A 20,193-nucleotide genomic window follows, 5' to 3' on the forward strand; every position below is an offset into this window, starting at 1 on the left:
CCTTTTCCCTCATCAAAGTAGGTAAAGATACTGACCCTGTGTGCCATGGCACAAATGCTAATCCACAAGGGTATGTTCTATCAGTCAGTAGATATTTAAAAAGGCATTCATTTGGGGACTTCCCTGGTGGTCTGGTGGTAAGACTCAGTGCTCCCACTGCAGGGGGCCTAGGTTCCATCCCTGGTCAGGGAACTAGATCCCACATGCCACAACTAAGAGTTTACACGCAGAAACTAAAGATCCCACATGCGGTAACTAAAGATCCTGCATGCGGCAATGAAGATCGAAGATCTCGTGGGTCACAAGTAAGATCCAGCACAGACAACAAATAAATAAACACAAATTTTTAAAAAACGCACTCATTTTGAAGAGTTACATCCCACGTAACTGGAGTGTGAAACCATTAGCCAAAAAACCCTACAGAGGGCAAATAAAAGTCAGACAAACCACTCTTCATTTTTTAGTAGTACTACCGGAATTGACGTATCTAAAACTAGTTTTGACATCACAAGGTAAATGCGTTAAAGTCTGAAGGTAAATCTAACTTTGAAATTTAAGCACAGAGGAACAAGAACATGCAGTTGGAAAGATACTACTGGAATATTTGATAAGTACACATGGAGATGGGGCGGGGGGCTTCCGCCTAGGCTGACATTTAAGAGCTTCAGAGCCAGTCCTCAAGCCATGACGAATAGTCACCTCCTTCAGGTACGACTTTCCAGTTTCATTGTCTTTGGTTTCCTCTAGAATTCTATAAGATGAACTCTTATTTCAAAAAAGGTGTTGCATTAAACATCACATTAAAAAATATCAGCAGTAGTTGCACTTAAAAAGGCAAGTTTCATTGATTGATGGTCATTACTGGCACATGGGGATCCAATGTTTGGGCAGAAATGCAGTCTAAAAAAATCAAAGACATCTCAATGAACAAGGAAGAAGAGAGAAAAAGTGGAGATTATCTCTCTGATATTCACACACCATGACCCTTCACCAACCTAAATGGGTCGCACCCATGATGCTTTGCTTGGAACCAGAGTGGCTAACATTTACTGAGGCACTGTGCCTAGAGCTTTACAGGGACCATCTCATTCAACCTTCCCAACAACTCCACAAGGTAAGTCATTATTATCTCCATTATACAGCAGAGGAAATATGACAGTGAAAGACTAAGAACCTTTATCTAGGAAGGGCTCCCAGTTAGAGGCGGCAGAGCCTCAGATGTGAGCCCAAGGAAGTGGGATTCTGCCCGGAAGATTACGTGCTTTCAGGCAAACCATGGCCCCAGAACCTGTACCATCAGTGTTTCCTGGGAGGTTCTGGGGTTTTGTTTCAGTGCTGATTCGCAGGCCCGACCCCAGAACCACTGGCATTGCTGCCCAGCTTCAGACGTCGGGCCTGGTCTCTGTCCTCACGCTAGCATGTAATGGGCAGCACAGATGATGAGGTGAGTATACTAATTCAACAGTGAAGCAAGGGTCAGAGCTGGTCTAAGAGAGCTCCACACTGGGGAGCAAGACTTCCTTCCCTCAAGCTTCCTCATACCACAGAGCTGGGTGGGTTTGCTAAGCCTCCATCTCAGCTAGGTCAGGACAAAGAGGTCTTCTAATTTCTCATCTGAAATGAAAGTTTACACTTGCTGTGCCTTGCTCTCTAAGGGCAATGACCAAGGGGCTCCACTGACGCTCACAGTGGTGGCCAAACTCCCAGCTCAGCCACTGAGTCCATGTCTGACCTCATCAGGGTGTCAACCTGTGATGTACAAAGGCATCAGTGGCCAAGAGCAGGGGTCTGCACTCGAGAAGGAAGTATTCAGTTAGTGAGTCCATGGCTGGGATGGAATGCTTAAATTTTGCAACAGAGCAGTCAGTTACCTCAGATATCTGGACCTCAAGTCTGGGTGGTTAGCACATCCTGAGAGTGTCCAGTTCTAGAAAGAGCAGTGGGCAGACCAAGCAGGACTGTGAGCCCAGGCCTTTTAGCTGACTGCTGCTACTCATCTCTTGGGTTAGGGATCTCAGGCTAGGGATCCATATGCAATTCAGATGACCTTGCTGCCATGGTCAGTACTGATCATATTAAGGGAACTGAGGGGCTTTGTTTCCCAGAATGAAAAGTCACTTGTAAAAAAGCAGAAGTCTTCCTCTCCCCGGCCTAGGCACTTTTAGGCCAGACTGGGCTTCTGGCCCAGACACTTGAAACCTGAATTGAATGAGCTTCTCTTTTTAAGCAGAGCATTAAACAGGTTTGGACCTAGGAAGAAGCAGGTTGAAACAAGAATCATAGAAACAATTCAACTGGAAGATTTCAATAAGATTAGAGTATAAAACAAACATCTACTCTCCACCTCTTCAAGGCTCAGAGTCCCCAAAGAGTATCAGAGAAATTTAGGAGGCAGTGGTTAGTCATGTTGAGAACCCGTACCCCTGATATGATGTGATGAGAAGGGTCCTGTACCTCTGCTCTTTTCCTCCCCCAAACCCATAATCCCAGTTTATCAAAAGAAAAACATCAGAAAAGTATCAACTGAGGGACAGTATACAAAGTAGCTGACCAGACCACCTCAAAATTGTCAAGGTCATCAAAACGCCTGAGAAAATGTCCCAGTTAAGAGGAGTGTAAGGAGACATGACCATGACAACCAAATGCAATGCAGGCGATGGAACCCAGAACAGAAATAGGACATGAGAGAAAGATTAAGGAAATCTAAAAGTATGCATGCATGCTTATTCACTCAGTCATGTCCCACTCTTTGTGACCGCATCTGCCAGCCTCCTCTGTCCATGGGATTTCCCAGGCAAGAATACTGGAGTGGGTAGCCATTCCCTTCTCCAGGGATCTTCTCGACCCAAGGATTGAACTCGGGTCTCCTGCATTGCAGGCTGATTCTTTACTCTCTGAACCTCCTGGAAAGCCCCAATAAAGTATCAATTCAGTTCAGTTCAGTCGCTCAGTCATGTCCGACTCTTTGCAACCCCAAGAATCACAGCACGCCAGGCCTCCCTGTCCATCACCAACTCCCGGAGTTCACTCAAACTCACGTCCATCGAGTCGGTGATGCCATCCAGCCATATCATCCTCTGTCATCATCCTCCTGCCCCCAATCCCTCCCAGCATCAGTCTTTTCCAATGAGTCAACTCTTCGCATGAGGTGGCCAAAGTACTGGAGTTTCAGCTTTAGCATCATTCCTTCCAAAGAACACCCAGGACTGATATCCTTTAGAATGGACTGGTTGGATCTCCTTGCAGTCCAAGGGACTCTCAAGAGTCTTCTCCAACACCACAGTTCAAAAGCATCAATTCTTCGGCGCTCAGCCTTCTTCACAGTCCAACTCTCACATCCATACATGACCACTGGAAAAACCATAGCCTTGACTAGATGGACCTTTGTTGGCAAAGTAATGTCTCTGCTTTTCAATATGCTATCTAGGTTGGTCATAACTTTCCTTACAAATAAAGTATAGACTTTGGTTAATAATAATGTATCAAGCTTGGTTCATTGTTTGTGACAAAGCCACCCTACCAATATAAGATGGGAATAATAGGGTGAAGTAGATGTGGAACTTTCTATATTACCTTCATAATTTTCCTGTAAATCTAAAACTATTCTAAAATCATCTGTTTTTTTAAAATTGTAGTAGCAAAACATAAAAGCAAGTAAAATAAGCTCTAGGAGCCTTAGAAAAACTGTTTCATAAAACTTTAGCCATCTGCATAACCATTTTTATGATTTTTTAATATTTTGGTACCATTAATGCTATTACTAACAGTATTTTTGACACTTTCCTTTAACAAATTTACCAGAAAGGAAAAAAAGGCCAGCAACTCAAAACATTTAGAGATCTAGAACTTGATCTTGAGGGGAAAAAAAAAATCAAATTGTTATCTAGGAAAAGCAATAAAGAAAAATTGAGGTTTACTAAAATTGATATCAATGAGAAATCATCTTTATTAAGGACTTATTAGATGATATTCCAAGCCAGGGGTCAGAATTTTTTTTCTATAAAGGGACAGAGAGTAAATATTTTCAGCTTTGCCAGGCATGGGGACATTATTTGCATGTGTGTATGCTAAGTCACTTCAGTTGTGTCCGACTCTTTGAGACCCTATGGACTGTAGCCCAGCAGGCTCCTCTGTCCATGAGATTCTCCAGGCAAGAATATTGGAGTGGGTTGCCATACCCTCTTCCAGGGGATCTTCCCCTAGCAGGGATCAAACCCAAGACTCCAGCAGCTCCTGCATTGCAAGCAGATTCTTTACCACTGAGCCCCAAGGGTCTTTATTGCAACTACTCAACTGTGTCACCTGTCATCACAGTGAGAAAGCAGTCTTAGACGATGTGTAAATGAATGGGCATGTCTGTGTTCCAAAAAAACTTTATTTACAAAAAAATGTTGTGGGGGAACTTCCCTCTTGGTCCGGTGGCTAAGACTCCGCACTCCCAATGTAGGGGCCTAGGTTTGGTCCCTGGTCTGGGGACTAGATCCCACATGCAACTAAGACCTGGTGCAGCTAAATAAATTTTTCTAACATAGGTGTTAAAATAAGAACAGGTAGTGGGCTGGTTTGGCCAACAGGCCACTTTGCCAACCCCTGCTACAGGCAATACTTAGACTACATTCCAGGTACATTATACATATTAATTCATTTATTCTTCAGAACAAATGAGGAAATAGGAACCAATTGTTAATCCCTTTTTACAGATGACATCACTGAGGCATAAAAAGGTTGAGTGGCCCAGTGTCACACAACTAATAAATGACCTTCTGATACCCTGAACCAGATTTGAACCCAGTCTCACTTCAGACCCACATTTTAAATTGGAACTCTATACTATCTCTTAGCATGCTGAAATTTTCTCTCTCACGTGTGCCCTCCACTCTAAACCTCTTTCACACACACACACACACACTAAGTTGCTCAGTCATGTCTGACTCTGCGACCCCATGGGTATAGTCCATGGAATTCTCTAGGCCAGAATACTGGAGTGGGTAGCCTTTTCCATCTTCCGGGGATCTTCCCAACCCAGGGATCGAACCCAGGTCTCCCACATTACGGGTGGATTCTTTGCCAGCTGAGCCACAAGGGAAGCCCAAGAATCCTGGAGTGGGTAGCCTATCCCTTCTCCAGGGGATCTTCCCCACCTAGGAATCAAACCGGCTATCAGGGAAGCCCCCAAAGGTGATCACAGCCTCTCATAAGTATCCAGTCTGTAGGGGCTACTCCGGGGCAAACAAAGGAAAAGGAAATTAGCCAAAAGAAACTATGGGGTTCCTATTAGTTTTAGGGAAATGAAAAAAGTTAGAATAAGTAGCGGGGGGAAAGTTCCTTATCATTACCGATGACAGTGAGAAGGAAGCGAGGAGAGCAACTGGGGAGGACATTGCAACTTAGGTCCTCACTGGGAAGACAAAAGGCAGGTGTTCTCCTCCGTAAGAAAAACCACTAGTGAAACTGACAGAGCAGTTGGAATGCCTAGCCCAGGGCTTCCCATCTCTTTGATGTCACGGCACACACGGAACACGGTATTTGTGCCGCACACAGAGCAGTGGAGGAAGCTACGCTGAGAGGGTTCGGGCCATCTGGACCCTGCCCTGCGGCCCGAGAGGCCGGGAGGAAGGCTGGCACACTGGATCCCACGCTCACAGGCTGGGAAGCGCTCATACACACAACACAGGGGACAAAGATATATTTCAATCACCAAAGACAGACCAGACCAGCATTAGCCAGGCAAGGCTGAGAAGGCAGACGAAGCAAGGTGGTCTGCCAAGAGTGGAACTCTCTCATCCTGCAGGGCCCTTTAGGACTACGTTTGAAAGAAAAGCTGCTTGTTGCGGAGAGCAGAAAGGGCTTTTTCACGGAGTGTGAAGACAAATACATTAGAGGCTTGTAAAAGTATGTCCTTGAAATGAGTGTCCTGGTGAAGGGAGCAGAAAATTAATTGATAGACAAATAAATAAATAAATACTTGATTTGATGGTACATCCTTATGCCTGTAAGGGAAGGAAGCAGATAGCCTTTCTTTCAGTGGACAGGAAGCAGGTCTATCACTGACCTCCCAGGGGCCTGGCATGGGGGGACCTGGAACAGCCACAACGGAGCTGGCCGAGGCAGAGAGCTCTGGTCATAGAAGAGGCTTGTTGAGCAGTCTCTTGACAGGAAGTCACCTTAGCCTACGACGTCAAGTTCATTTTGTACTTATCTGTCTTAGATAATGATAACTGGTGCTATCCTGATGTCCACTCTGAATTATACTTGCATGGCCATAGAGTAAAGAGTATGTAAATGAAATTTGACTTCCAGTGACCCGGAAAGTAGATAGATAGGGCAGATGTGTCACGATGCTTCTTACATCTTTTTATGTCTTGACTTTCCTACTTAATGTCCATTTGGACATGTCTCTTATCTAAATAGTCATGTATGAATGTGTCAGTTGGACCATAAAGAAAGCTGAGTGCCGAAGAATTGATGTTTTTGAACTGTGGTGTTGGAGAAGACTCTTGAGAGTCCCTTGGACTGCAAGGAGATCCAACCAGTCCATCCTAAAGGAGATCAGTCCTGAATATTCATTAGAAGGACTGATGCTGAAGCTGAAAACTCCAATACTTCGGCCACCTGATACGAAGAGCTGACTCATTTGAAAAGACCCTGATGCTGGGAAAGATTGAAGGCGGGAGGAGAAAGGGGACGACAGAGGATGAGATGGTTGGATGGCATCACCGACTCAATGGACATGAGTTTGGGTAAACTCCAGGAGTTGGTGATGGACAGGGAGGCCTGGCGTGCTGCAGCTCATGGGGTCGCAAGTGTCGGACACAACTGAGCAACTGAACTGAACTTATCTAAACAGACCTAATACAATCTGATGGTTTCAAAGCAAGTAAAATCATACAGATTTGAAAGTCAAAAAGTATTTGGTATGAATAAAGAGCATGTTATCGGGACTCAGGCGGGGTCTTTTGTCTTATTTGAAAAACCAGGCTGGAGGAGGGGCTGCAAGGAAGGTTGAGTGTGACATCTAAGAAAAGAGGGTCATCCCTCCCGGGTTGTCAGCATGCAGTCCGCACCTCACCAGAGCCCGGCCCGGTTACCCCGAGGACCCCAGAGCCCCATGGGCCCTTCCTTGGGGAAGAAAATGGTGTCATCTGAACCTGACCCCATGGCACTGACTGCCCTTTTCTCCATCTCCCATGACCCCCCTTGTTTCTGAGCATGCTAGCAGTTCCTGGCTTATTTCACCCACTTTCATAAAGTATAATGCCCATGGCATTTTAGCTATTTAAAATGATGTGAGGTTTTTTGATTTGGGTTTTGGGGAGGCTTCCCTCCCGATTGGGAGGGAAGGACATCCTTAAAGGACACAGCTCTGACATCCCAGAATGTACACAAAAGAATCAAGTCTAGGGCCAGAGGGCTATTCCCAAGGAAGGGTTTAAGGAATGTGAACAGTAACAGCTCCGAGGAAGTAAGGAAGCTTCTGAAGCCTCATGGTACTTTCCTGACACTAACACTCAATTGGAGAGTTACATTCGGATATTTCGCTTAAAAAAAACAAAATCATTACCTGGGCTACCTACATTTCTATACACTGGGATTCAAATCCTGGCCAAGTTCAATGTTTTATTTATCAGTTTTGGTAAGCCTTTCAAGTACTAGGTTTTTATTTTAAACTTGTTGTAAAACATTAACACAAAAGTGAAAGTGTACACATGAGCTGGGACGTGTGGCAACCTTGCAGAAGTATGATTTCAGAGAACACAAGAAAGCTTTGTTTTGCTGTGTTGGTCTTTTTCTGCATAACCTAGGAATCCCTTCACAACCCGACCCTGTCTTCTCAAGTCCACCTGGACCAACTTTACCTTCCAGTCTTTGTTATTCTGCCGGTCCTGATGCCTACCCTCCCTCTGCTTTTCTCAGTAGCACTCTCATCTCCCTGAATCCCCATCTCTGTCAGTCCATCCATTCACCCAGCCACCCCCTCGATGTGAACTGCATGTCTTCTATGTTGACGGCCACACGATGAGTTCTAGCAGAACTGGGCCTGGACCCGGATGGGACTGGAGTTTCTGAAAAGAACAAGATCCATCATTCACTAGCTCTGAGACCTTGGGCAAGTTACTTATCCTCCCCAGGCTGCAATTTTCTAGCTGAATTCGGTGAAACTAAGATTCTTACGAGGATTATATGAGAATACAGGCTCAAGTATCTGGAACCAAGTGGGTGCTCCTACTTCGTCTCCTGATTTCTGCTCCATGCCCATATTTTGATGCAACTATACTAAATGTCAAAAGCCTTCAATTTTAGAAAAAGATGTGTTGGTGATGAGAGTGTCATTTGGTACAACCCTTATGAAGGCATTTAGGTAGTTAGCTCTCAAAATTATAAATGTGCTTGCCCTTTGACCTAGTAATGCCACTTTTTGGGAAATGGTCTTACAGTTACGCTTGTGCACTTTCAAAATGATGTATGTGTAAAGGAATTCACTGCAGCCTCATTTGCTGGAAACAAATCAAATGTGCCTCACTGGGGGTTTGGTTAAATAAATTACACAGTGGATTCTTAACCAAGGGTAAAAAAAAGAGAAAAAAGTTCTCTATATTACAAAGAGATTATAGAAAGAGCTCCATATTTTTAGGTGAAAGAAATTAAGTGAAGAATAATAGTGGGTATAATACACCACATTTTATGAATAAAGATGGGAGAGGGAAATAATATTTGAAATGTATAAAGAAACTTTGGGAGAATATATCCAAAAAAAAACCTAATAAAAATTTTTATCCATAGATGTGATTGTATTGAACAGATGGTGAGGCTGGGGTGGGAGGTGGACTTTTCACTGTGTGCATTTTTCAGATGTTTTCAGTTTTATGACTATTCCATTACAATTAGCTGTATGTAATCAGCCCACCCAAAGACTTACCAAGCATGCTATGTCAAGCTCTAGAGGCAACACAAAGACATACAAGACTCAGTCCAGAGACTCTGCACTTGAACCAAAGAAATCCCATTTATATAATACTCGTATGCAAGAAAAGCCTCTAAAACTTACTTTAATGTTAATGATTTTTGTTCTTCAATTACAGAGGAGAAGTGTTCAGGACTGAAATATCACTGTGTGAAAATACTGGTTGATAACTAAAGGTATTTCTGCTACACAAAGGTCAATTCACATAACTGTGAAATTCAAGCCTCATCCTATTTATTATCTAGACAGTGGACTCCAAGCAGCTAGTGAGAGTTCAGATAAGAACAAACACATGATTACAGCTGTCAGTGGAAATGTACACATGGACCTAGCGATGAATTCGTCAATAATTACCACCTATTTACTCTGTCCACATCGGTGTTTTGGAGAAGGAAATGGCAACCCACTCCAGTGTTCTTGCCTGGAGAATCCCAGGGATGGAGGAGCCTGGTGGGCTGCCGTGTATGGGGTCGCACAGAGCTGGACACGACTGAAGCGACTTAGCAGCAGCAGCATTGGTGTTTAAGCTATAAAACTTCTGGAAGAAGTCTGCAAGAAATGGGTGGCATTTTTATCAGGAAAGAGTGGGACAGTAATTACACTGAGAAGCAGAGGGCTGGCAGCATGGAGAGGAAGGTTCGATGCCAAAGGCCTGGAAACTTTTGAGTTCCATTAACGCCTATGAAGTCATCAAAATCTTTGTGTTCAGATTCATAAGCTCCAGGGGCACTGAAGAGAACAAAAATTGTTCTAATATGTAGAACATGCTTCCATGAACACAAGAAATTCCAAACTCAATCTGTCTAGTTGTCCTTTTGGAAAGAAAAGCTTCTTTTCTCACCCTTTACAGGGCATTCAAAATCTATGTGTGATGACTACCACGTAAGTAGTAGTAGTGTTCTGCACTTTGAGTAGCATTGGGTAATTATTTACATCAGAGCCAGTCTCCACACTGCCCCTCCAACCCCGTCCCCTCCCCCACCAACCATCTCTTCCTAGTGAGTCATCTTTGGGGGTGATGAAAAGCAGCTCAGGGGGAATTGTTATCTCATGCATCACAGCAAACATCTCCATGTGATCAACAGAATGGGTTATTCCTATTTAGCCTAACAGCTACTAACCAGCAGTAACTATCTGATTCACTGGAGCCCAGAAAATAAGTGCCTCCATATTCAGTGTTACAGAATTATTGAGCTGTAAGTGATCTCAGAGGTAATCTAGTCCAACCCATTATTTTATGATTCTTCTGCTTCCAGGTTAATACTACCTTATATATAATAGTTCTTAAACCAGTTACAGAAAATTGTTAAGCAGAACTATCCAAACACAAATACGGTCTGCAGCCAATTTTATACGTTTTAGCTTTAACTCCGGAGAAGGCAATGGCACCCCACTCCAGTACTCTTGCCTGGAAAATCCCATGGACGGAGGAGCCAGGTAGGCTGCAGTCCATGGGGTCTCAAAGAGTTGGACACGACTGAGTGACTTCACTTTCACTTTTCACTTTCATGCATTGGAGAAGGAAATGGCAACCCACTCCAGTGTTCTTGCCTGGAGAATCCCAGGGATGGGGGAGCCTGGTGGGCTGCCGTCTATGGGGTCCCACAGAGTCGGACACAACTGAAGCGACTTAGCAGCAGCAGCTTCCCTGGTGGCTCAGACAATAAAGAATGTGCTGCAACGTAGGAGACCCAAGTTCAATCCCTGGGTCAGGAAGATCCCCCTGGAGAAGGGAATGGCTACCCACTCCAGTATTCTTGCCTGGCTAATTTCATGGACAGAGGAGCTTGGTGGGCTACAGTCCGTGGGGTCACAAAGAGTCGGACACGACTGAGAAACTAACACACCCACACAGCTTTAACTCATAATATTGTGAATTTTAAAAGAATCTCTTACAATATGAAGATTATCTGTATCTCTATGGGAGGCCACTGCAAACTTCTCTATATCGATGTAGCTGCTGAAAATACCTCTAAGGCTACATGTCCTCCAAATATTCCTAGTTTAAACTTGGAAGCAAATATAACTTCATATTTCACTGATTCTTATTTAGGGATAAATATTTTACTCATGCTAGTATACTAGGTGAATATTATATTTATTACATATTTCATTTAGGGATTATAATAAACTCTATTATAATATTCAATTTACATAGTTAGATACTCGATTATACTTTCCTGTGTTTCTTTTGTTGTTTGCACAGTGAATGACCATACACCTAATGGGGCTCCAGAACAATGTGAGACAAAAAGAGGTTTAAATCAAGTTGTCACAAACAGATTTAAGGAGGAAGAGAACAGATAAGAAGTCAAATTATGGAATCAGAGTACCTGAGTTCAAAGCTCAGCTCTGACTCTCAAGGAGCCCCACAGGTTTGGCAAATTACTCTTCTCTGTAAAATGGGAACAATCATAAAACTTAGTCAAAGCATTGTTATAAGGATTAAATGTAATCATTCAACAATCATGTGCCAAGCATTGTTAAGCACTGGGGGTACAGTGAGTAAATGCATGTGCCGGACATTTAATAAACGTGGACTATTTTAATCTAAAAGCAAACACACACAGGCTTCGGGTTGTATACAGAATTTAAAGAAGTTTTGAGCTACAGAAATACGAATGAATTATTTATGGGGCCTCCAAGTCCATGGAGTTGAAAAGCTGATGAACATACAATAGTATCCAATTACAAGGGAATACTGTCTGAGGATCAGATGCAAAATACACCTGTTGATTGATTCAATATGTGCATCAAGCAATTTATTAATTTTCTATGCTCAAAACCTGGTTTTTTTGTCAGTTGTTTTAACATTTCTTTCAGAACAACATCTGTGAAAACTTAAAACTCCAATGAAAGCATGAATAAAAAAAATGAAACAGCATGACTCATGTGGATAGTTATTTATATTGGTGATAAAATGTTTATTAAAACAAGGTTATTCATTATTTTTTAAGAGGATTAAAAAACCCTTCCAGCCACTGAACATTTTGCCCCTCCCCAAGAGTAACATTCCCTACAAGTTTTTATCAGTTAAAAAATCTACAATGATGATTTAGTGCTCTGCTTTTTAAATTCCTAGGATATCTGGGGGCACGGCTGGGGGATAAGAGAAACCAAAGTAATACAGTATATCTTCCTGAAGCATCAGTTTTTCATACTAAAACCAACAAGGACTGATCATGGAACAGAATGCAAAAAAAACAGAATCCATCTGATTTCATAAAACATCAAAGAAATTATTTCCTGCCCTGGCCTCCAGAGAGCAGATTTTGGGGACAGAGGCGTTCATCATTTTTAGGAGAAAGGTCAGCAAGCCCTGTACATTAGAAATGGATTTCTTCCATCTCTTCACATTGTTGTCAGTTCACCAGGGGTTTGGAATCACTTTTATACAGGGCTTTAAATATTTGGCCTACTTCCACATTTCTATTGCTTTCTGTTGTCTACGAAATTAAAAATAAATTATCACACACCACAAAAATGACTGTAACACGGCCTATTTCTGACTAGACACAGTGTCTGAGCTTTGAAACACCATTCTTGAAAAGCCTGAGCGCTCCCTACTACAAAATCAGAAAGACGTGTTATTGGAATAACACAAGGTGCTAAAAGAAAACTTGTGAGAAGGAATTAGCCAGAGTGTAGAATTTCTCATAAAGTTAGCTTTGAAGAAGACTGTAAATTAACCTGAAGGAATGTGCTTAACCTTCAGAGCTTTGTTCAAAGCAACAGCCACTCAAAATCTAAGAAGTGAAGCTGCTAGAAAACCCATCTATTCTCTGGTTCATTCATGTTTCATTCTTTTCACAGCACTTATCACGGTCAGAAACTATGGCAATCACCTGTTCAACTTGTCTGATGTTCGTCTTCCTCCCCACCCCCATCCCAGACCCCAGGAATAGGGTCTTTGCATCTTCAGCACCTAGCCAAGCACCTGGCTATTGTATAGAGACAGAAGCGTGTGGTGCATTTCCACGTAAGTTTCAGTGAGGACCACTTTTCATCACACTCGTATTCACTGAGAAATACTTAAGCCAAGGATGGTGGACAGTGCATCTGACCTCTTTAAAAATTCAGGAACCTGTGCGCTGAGTATATGCTCATCTGCACAGTAATCTGAAATCTTGTACGCTGAAGGACAAGAAATTCTGCATCTGTTTAACAGAGCGCGGTGGCTGACCGCGTTAGGGACTTAAGGCCAACTCCCCGCGCTGCCATGGGCAGCAGGGTCTCTCCACTCCTGGGCTCCCTCCCGCGTGGGGCACCGTGGGCGGCGGAGCGCACCAGGACCGCCGCATCCTGGGCCACGGCAGCGCCGCTCCGGGTCTCACTCGCATCCTTAGGGAGGAGCCGCCCCCTGCCCGGCCGGGTGGGCACGAGTCACACCCGTCGGACCCCGGGGAAGCGAACCCACCCAAGCCCCAGGGCGCGGGCGGGGTGGCGGTGGGGCCGGGTCCCCTGCTCACCGCTGCGAAGCCTGTTGTCGTCGCCGGCCTTGTTGAGGGCGCTGCTGGAGCAGCCCATCGCGGGCAGGAGGACGCCCGGAGGGCGAGCGCGGCGACCGCGCGGGCTGGGGACCCTGAGCCGGGATCCCGCGCGAAACGCTCAGGCGGCACAAGTTCCTTCAACTCCGAGCGGCCAGCTCTCGCGCTTACAGAGCGCAAGCGCGCAGCGGAGCTCTGGGTGGGGGCGCGCACCGCTGCGTGGGAGGGCCCGCACCGCTGGGTGGGGGCGAGCACCTGGAGAGGGAAGCGAGCCGCTCGTTGGGAGAAGGTGCCAGGGAGGGGACAGCGGGGACGCAGAAGAGGACAAAGACAAGAAAGGAGCCAGGTAGGGCGAAGGTGGAGAAGGTGGTAAAGGCAGAGAGGAAAGTTGCCTAGGAAGCAGGGATAAAGATGCTGAGTTTTGGGAGAGGGGGCGAAGGGCTTGGGAGGGATCACGTCTGAGTCATCCCTAAATAGCTGGGGAGGGGAGGAGGCGATGGTGGCCAGTGGCTATTGATTGGTGACTGGATTTGTGATGACAGGCTTCTTACATAACTTCAGGACTGTTACCACGAGGAAGTTTAACGTTGAGAAGATACTATTTAATCCACTCCTTATTCAACTGTGGTCAAGTGTCCAACCCAGGACTTAGTTGTTCAGTCGCTCGGTCCTGTCGGACTCTGTGGCCCCATGGACTGCGGCTTGCCAGGGTTCCCTGTCCCCTGTCCTTCACTACACCTTGCATTGAGTTTGCTTTAACGAACTAAAGCAAACTAGTTTTTCAGTCTTTTTCTTTCCTGACCGTGACTTTCCCCACCCCACCCCCCAGAAAATAAGCTATTTATTTTGTAGGTGGAGAAGGAAACGGCAACCCACTCCAGTGTTCTTGCCTGAAGAATCCCAGGGATGGAGGAGCCTGGTAGGCTGCTGTCTATGGGGTCGCACAGAGTCGGACACGACTGAAGCGACTTAGCAGCAGCAGCAGCAGTTCCAGTTTGTCTGATGTTTCCTCAAGATTGTTTTCGGTTTATGCAGTTTTGGCTGGCATACTGTTATGTCGTCTGTGGATTCGTATCAACAAGCCCATAATATCAATTTCCCCTATTATTAGTGATGTTAACTTTGATCAGTTAGTTAAGGTAGTGTCTGCCAGGTTTCTCCACTGAAAAGTTACTATTTTACACTTAGTACCACCTGATCTGCCTCTTGAGAAACCTATATGCAGGTCAGGAAGCAACAGTTAGAACTGGACATGGAACAACTGACTGGTTCCAAATAGGAAAAGGAGTACGTCAAGGCTGTATATTGTCACCCTGCTTATTTAACTTATATGCAGAGTACATCATGAGCAATGCTGGACTGGAAGAAGCACAAGCTGGAATCAAGATTGCCAGGAGAAATATCAATAACCTGAGGTATGCAAATGACACCACCCTTATGGCAGAAAGTGAAGAAGAACTAAAGAGCCTCTTGATGAAAGTGAAAGTAGAGAGTGAAAAAGTTGGCTTAAAGCTCAACATTCAGAAAACAAAGATCATGGCATCCAGTCCCATCACCTCATGGCAAATAGATGGGGAAACAGTGGAAACAGTGGCTGACTTTATTTTTCTGGGCTCCAAAATCACTGCAGATGGTGACTGCAGCCATGAAATTAAAAGACGCTTACTCCTTGGAAGGAAAGTTATGACCAACCTAGAGAGCATATTAAAAAGCAGAGACATTACTTTGCCAACAAAGGTTCGTCTAGTCAAGGCTATGGTTTTTCCTGTGGTCATGTATGGATGTGAGAGTTGGAGTATAAAGAAAGCTGAGCACCAAAGAATTGATGCTTTTGGACTGTGGTGTTGGAGAAGACTCTTGGGAGTCCCTTGGACTGCAAGGAGATCCAACCAGTCCATCCTAAAGGAGATCAGTCCTGGGTGTTTATTGGAAGGACTGATGTTGAAGCTGAAACTCCAATACTTTGGCCACCTGATGCAAAGAGCCGACTCATTTGAAAAGACCCTGATGCTGGGAGGGATTGGGGGCAGGAGGAGAAGGGAACAACAGAGGATGAGATGGTTGGATGGCATCATGGACTCGATGGACATGGGTTTGGGAGGACTCTGGGAGTTGGTGATGGACAGAGAGGCCTGGCGTGCTGCAGTTCATGGGGTTGCAAAGAGTCGGACACAACTAAGTATCATTTATCTCATCAAACTTTTATATGCTACTTTTAGCATGTATTAATAGTCTTGCTTGGATCAATTACAACCATGATTATCAAATGGTTATTTTTGTAATTTCCTAATCTCTCATTATGCTACTCTGAGGAAGCACTTCCCTTTCCCTCCACTTATTATTCATTTATTTATAGTAATAAATATTCATTTATTTTTACATTATTCAGTGAGCTATGTTACCATCTGTGTTAATTTGCTATGGCTGCCTTAACAAAGTACCAGATTGTGTGCCTTAAACAGCAGAAATCTATTTCCTCCCATTTCTGAGGCTGGAAGTCTGAAATAAAGGTATCAGCAGGGTTGGTTTCTTCTGAAGGCCTGTGTCCTTGGCTGGTCAATGGCAGTACCTTCACATGGTCTTCCTGCCATTTGTTTCTGTGTCCCAATAACCTTATAAAGATACCAGTCATATTGAATTGACATCATTTTACCTTAATTATCTCTTGAAAGACAGTAACTCCAAATACTGCCACATTACAAGGTATAGGAGGGTTAGGGCTTAAACATGTGAACTGGAGGGAGGCCATGATTCAGTCCATAACATCATCTTTACTTATTTGATGCTCAAATTGCCTGAAATGTGTCATATTTCCCTATATGGGTCATAGGATACACAGCCATGGTCTTTAGCATATGTTTAGAGGTTTTTCCCTCCTCCCTCCCTTCATTCCCATCTTCCCTTCTTCTCCCTTGTCCCTTCACTTTTTTTCTTTCTCCATCTTCATCTCTGTCTCCCTTCTGCAGTGCAAGCCTCATTGATGCCTTGGCCACCCAACAATCAGTTCAAAAATCCCTTCAAGGGAAGAAGAGACTGGGTATCTATGAGGAAATACATTTGACAACATTACAAATATAGACTGTGAATCTTCTCCTTCCTTCTTCTGGGGTTACTGTGCCCCAAGGAAAGAGAAGTTTTTTGAAAATGGCTAATGATTTGGCTGGATTCCAAGTCAAAAACTTGGAAAGAGCATGATTATAGGATTGGTACCAGGAAGTTTAGGGGAGAGGAATGTGGAATAGGCCTATATTTAGGAAATATGTGTGTGCTATGTAAATGTTATCAGAAGGCCCTGCACTAGATTGGCCTGCCATAACAAAATACCGTAAACTGGGTGGTTTAAACAAATACTTATTTCTCACATTTCTGGAACCTAGACTTCTAAGACCAAGATGCTGGCCTATTTGATTTCTTTCCACCTCGTGGATTGCAGCCTTCTCACTGTGTGTTCATAAGAGGGGTTAGGGGATAGATCTTCCTCTTCTCATTAAGTTAGATCAGATTAGGGTCCCAACCTTATGACCCCATTTAACCTTAATTAACTCCTGAAAACCCTAACTAGTCACAGTGGGGGTTAGGTTGAAATAGGACTTTGGCGTAGGGGTGCAAGTCAGCTCACAGCTGACTTCAGATGATTCTTCCCACTTCAGATGTTTCTTTTTTTTTTTTTAAGTCACATTTAATTTTATTTAGATAATGAAAATTTTCAAAACTCCACTGTCACAAAAAGAGGTGTAAGAGACTTCCCTGCTGGTCCAGGAGTTAAGACTCCGAACTTACACTGCAGGGGGTATGAGTTCAGGGAACTAACATCTCATATGCCCTGCAGCCAAAGAAATTAAAAAAAAAGAGAGAGATGCAATAACTCACAGATTAGTTAAACATAAATACATAACTTGAATATTAATGCTTTCATGCTAAACCAGGGTTTCAGTTCAGTTCAGTCGCTCAGTTGTGTCCGATTCTGCCACCCCATGGACTGCAGCATGCCAGGCCTCCCTGTCCATCACCAACTCCCGGAGTCCACCCAAACTTATGTCCATTGAGTCAGTGATGCCATCCAACCATCTCATCCTCCATTGTCCCCTTCTCCTCCTGCCCTCAATCTTTCCTAGCATCAGGGTCTTTTCAAATGAGTCAACTCTTCACATTAGGTGGCCAAAGTATTGGAGTAACCAGGGCTTACTGAGCCTATTAAGTATTTTTTTAGGAGTAGACTTGGGTATCTTACTTTTCCTCAGAGATAATTTGTTAGTCAAGCCATTTCCTTCAGAGGAAGCATTTTATAATCAAGTGAACAATAATCTGAGCCACCAGGTGCCCTGTGTATGTTAGGAAGTCTTTCTCATGGGCCATCCCCATGCCTGCTCAGTGGGCTCAGGGACAAAATGACAGGGATAGAAACCATGTATGGCCTCAAACCACTCCATGGTTTACCTGACTGAGTGCCTAATTCAGCAGCAACAAGAGTGACCATCTGTAAGCCTCTGAAATGGTATGCTTCCTTTTTAAGATCTTCTTCATGGAAGAGTGACTGGCCCTCTTTGGGGACAGTGGAGAATCATTATTGTAATAGACACTGGATTAGGTTTGCATTTCCTGCTCATCATGCCTCTAACAGCATCATCAATTTAGGGGACATCACACATCCATCAAGACATTATTTAGTATCATATCTTATCAAAAACTCATTTTACCACGAGACAAGTAAGGTAATAGGTTAATTTCTATGTGATTTACTGGTCTTTCATTATATCTCATCATCCAGAAGAAGGCAAACCTGTAGAATGATGGGATGGCTCTCAGTTATGGCGTAGTCAAGACAAAGCACTTTTGAAGGGGTGCTTTCCTGTGGCTTGCTCTGAAGTAATGACTAATAAATAGTGTGGCTTCCCCATAACCAGTATACATAGATGGGGTCTTGTTCATTTGGTACTACAAAACACATTTCTGCTTAACCGAGCTAACTTGTTTTTATTGCTTATAATTAAGTATCTAGTCTGAGATACAATGCCTACTACCTTCCCTCTCACAGACCACACTCATTCCTTTAGTCTTTTCTTGATAATACTGAATCATAACTGATACTGTGATTTTAAAGGTGTTATATCTTGGAGATACAGTTCATGAATCTTCTTACCTTCAAGGACTCCATTTGCCATTTTTGCTAGACATACTCATGTTTTGATGTCACAAAATTGCATTTGTTCTCTTTTTCTCCATTAAGTATCAGTGACATTTTCTGATCAGCCTGACGTGGTGTTACAGAATTAAGTTCTAGTTAAAAGCAAAAAAAAAAAAAAATTGATGTCTTAGCCTATACATTACAGCTTTATTAAGGATAACAGTACATGGCAGACTTTTCTTTTTTAAATCTAAGAAAAAAAAATTTTTTTTTTGGCTGAGCAATTCAGCACTTGGGATCTTAATCTCCTAACCAGGGATCTTAGTTCTCCAGCAATGGAATCATGGAATCTTAACCACTGGACACCCACCCCCTGCAGGGAGGTCCCAAATGCCAGACTTTTCAAATTATTAAAACTAAAATGTAAAGTGTCATTCTTTTGTGAACATTTAGACAGGAATTCCATTTCTACTGAAATTTCAACAACTGACTCTAAGAAATACGAAGTAAGCAAAAGACCAACCTTTATAGACACCAATCTACTTTCCAAAAGTGTCATTCCTCCACAGTAAAATAGTGAATAAAGCGCTCTGACTTCTTTGTATCCAAGAGTATAAAAAACGTATGCTTTTTGAGAAATGGACAAATGATTTTTAAGAAAATAGGAGAAAGTGTTTCTCTGGTCTATTTTTAATCCAGTGCAGTCTGGAGGATTCCCAGTCTGAATGGGAATGGGTATAGAAGAAATATTTTGGATTCTTCATTATTGTGGAGGCAGAAATGGTAGAGAGGAATATGTAAGCATTCATTCCTTCTTGTCCCCTGTAGGTTCAGAATTCATGTATCAGTGTATGTGTGTTTAGTTAGTTGAAAGGCCATCAACATTCACTGAGTTTACGGGGTCTTTTCACTTGGATTCACTGTCCCTCCCTCTTCCTGCTATATTTCTGAGCATTTTTAACATCTATTGTGACTGAAGAATATGAAGGTTGAGTTAGACAAGTAGAATTCCAAGTAACTAACCAGCTCCTTCCTAATCTGGACAATGAGTAAGTAATAGTTGATGGTAATGAACATGATAGGTTTAACTGCTTCACAATAAGGGGATGGGCCAGTGTACTGAACCAATGAATATCAGATGAACTTGTTAGTATTTGCTCTAACAGGGAATGCAGGCTGTCACTTCTCATTCTCACACCAAGTAAAAACTAGAAGCACAATAATGCAGGTGCCTGGAGAACTGTCAGAAACTTGGAGCAGCGATTTTGGTGAAGGAGAACTAGAGAGCCTGTCCTGTCACGTTGACCTGTTGGTATTCCTTCTAAATCACTCTGAAATGCTTCAGACTAGCATCCAGGACGGAGAAGCCAATAGCACCCCACTCCAGTACTCTTGCCTGGCAAGTCCCATGGATGGAGGAGTCTGGTGGGCTGCAGTCCATGGGGTCACTAAGAGTCGGACACGACTGAGCGACTTCACTTTCACTTTTCACTCTCATGCATTGGAGAAGGAAATGGCATCCCACTCCAGTGTTCTTGCCTGGAGCATCCCAGGGATGGGGGAGCCTGATGGGCTGCCGTCTATGGGGTCGCACAGAGTCGGACACGACTGAAGCGACT

The 20,193-nt window shown here is 43.6% G+C and overlaps 1 protein-coding gene across 2 annotated transcripts in view; it reads right to left on the bottom strand.

Annotated features, from left to right (window-relative positions):
• ERICH5 (glutamate rich 5) overlaps nt 1–13,934 on the bottom strand; it is a 30,769-nt gene extending 16,835 nt beyond the window's left edge. The window contains exon 1 of one of the 2 annotated variants that reach the window (XM_059893146.1): nt 13,432–13,934. In XM_059893146.1, the coding sequence (XP_059749129.1) occupies nt 13,432–13,489 (58 nt within the window). In that variant the 5' untranslated portion in view covers nt 13,490–13,934. 2 annotated transcript variants of the gene reach the window in all.
• Between the last annotated feature and the right edge of the window lie 6,259 nt (nt 13,935–20,193).

This window comes from Bos taurus, chromosome 14 (assembly GCF_002263795.3).
Source record: "Bos taurus isolate L1 Dominette 01449 registration number 42190680 breed Hereford chromosome 14, ARS-UCD2.0, whole genome shotgun sequence".
NCBI lineage: Eukaryota > Metazoa > Chordata > Mammalia > Artiodactyla > Bovidae > Bos > Bos taurus.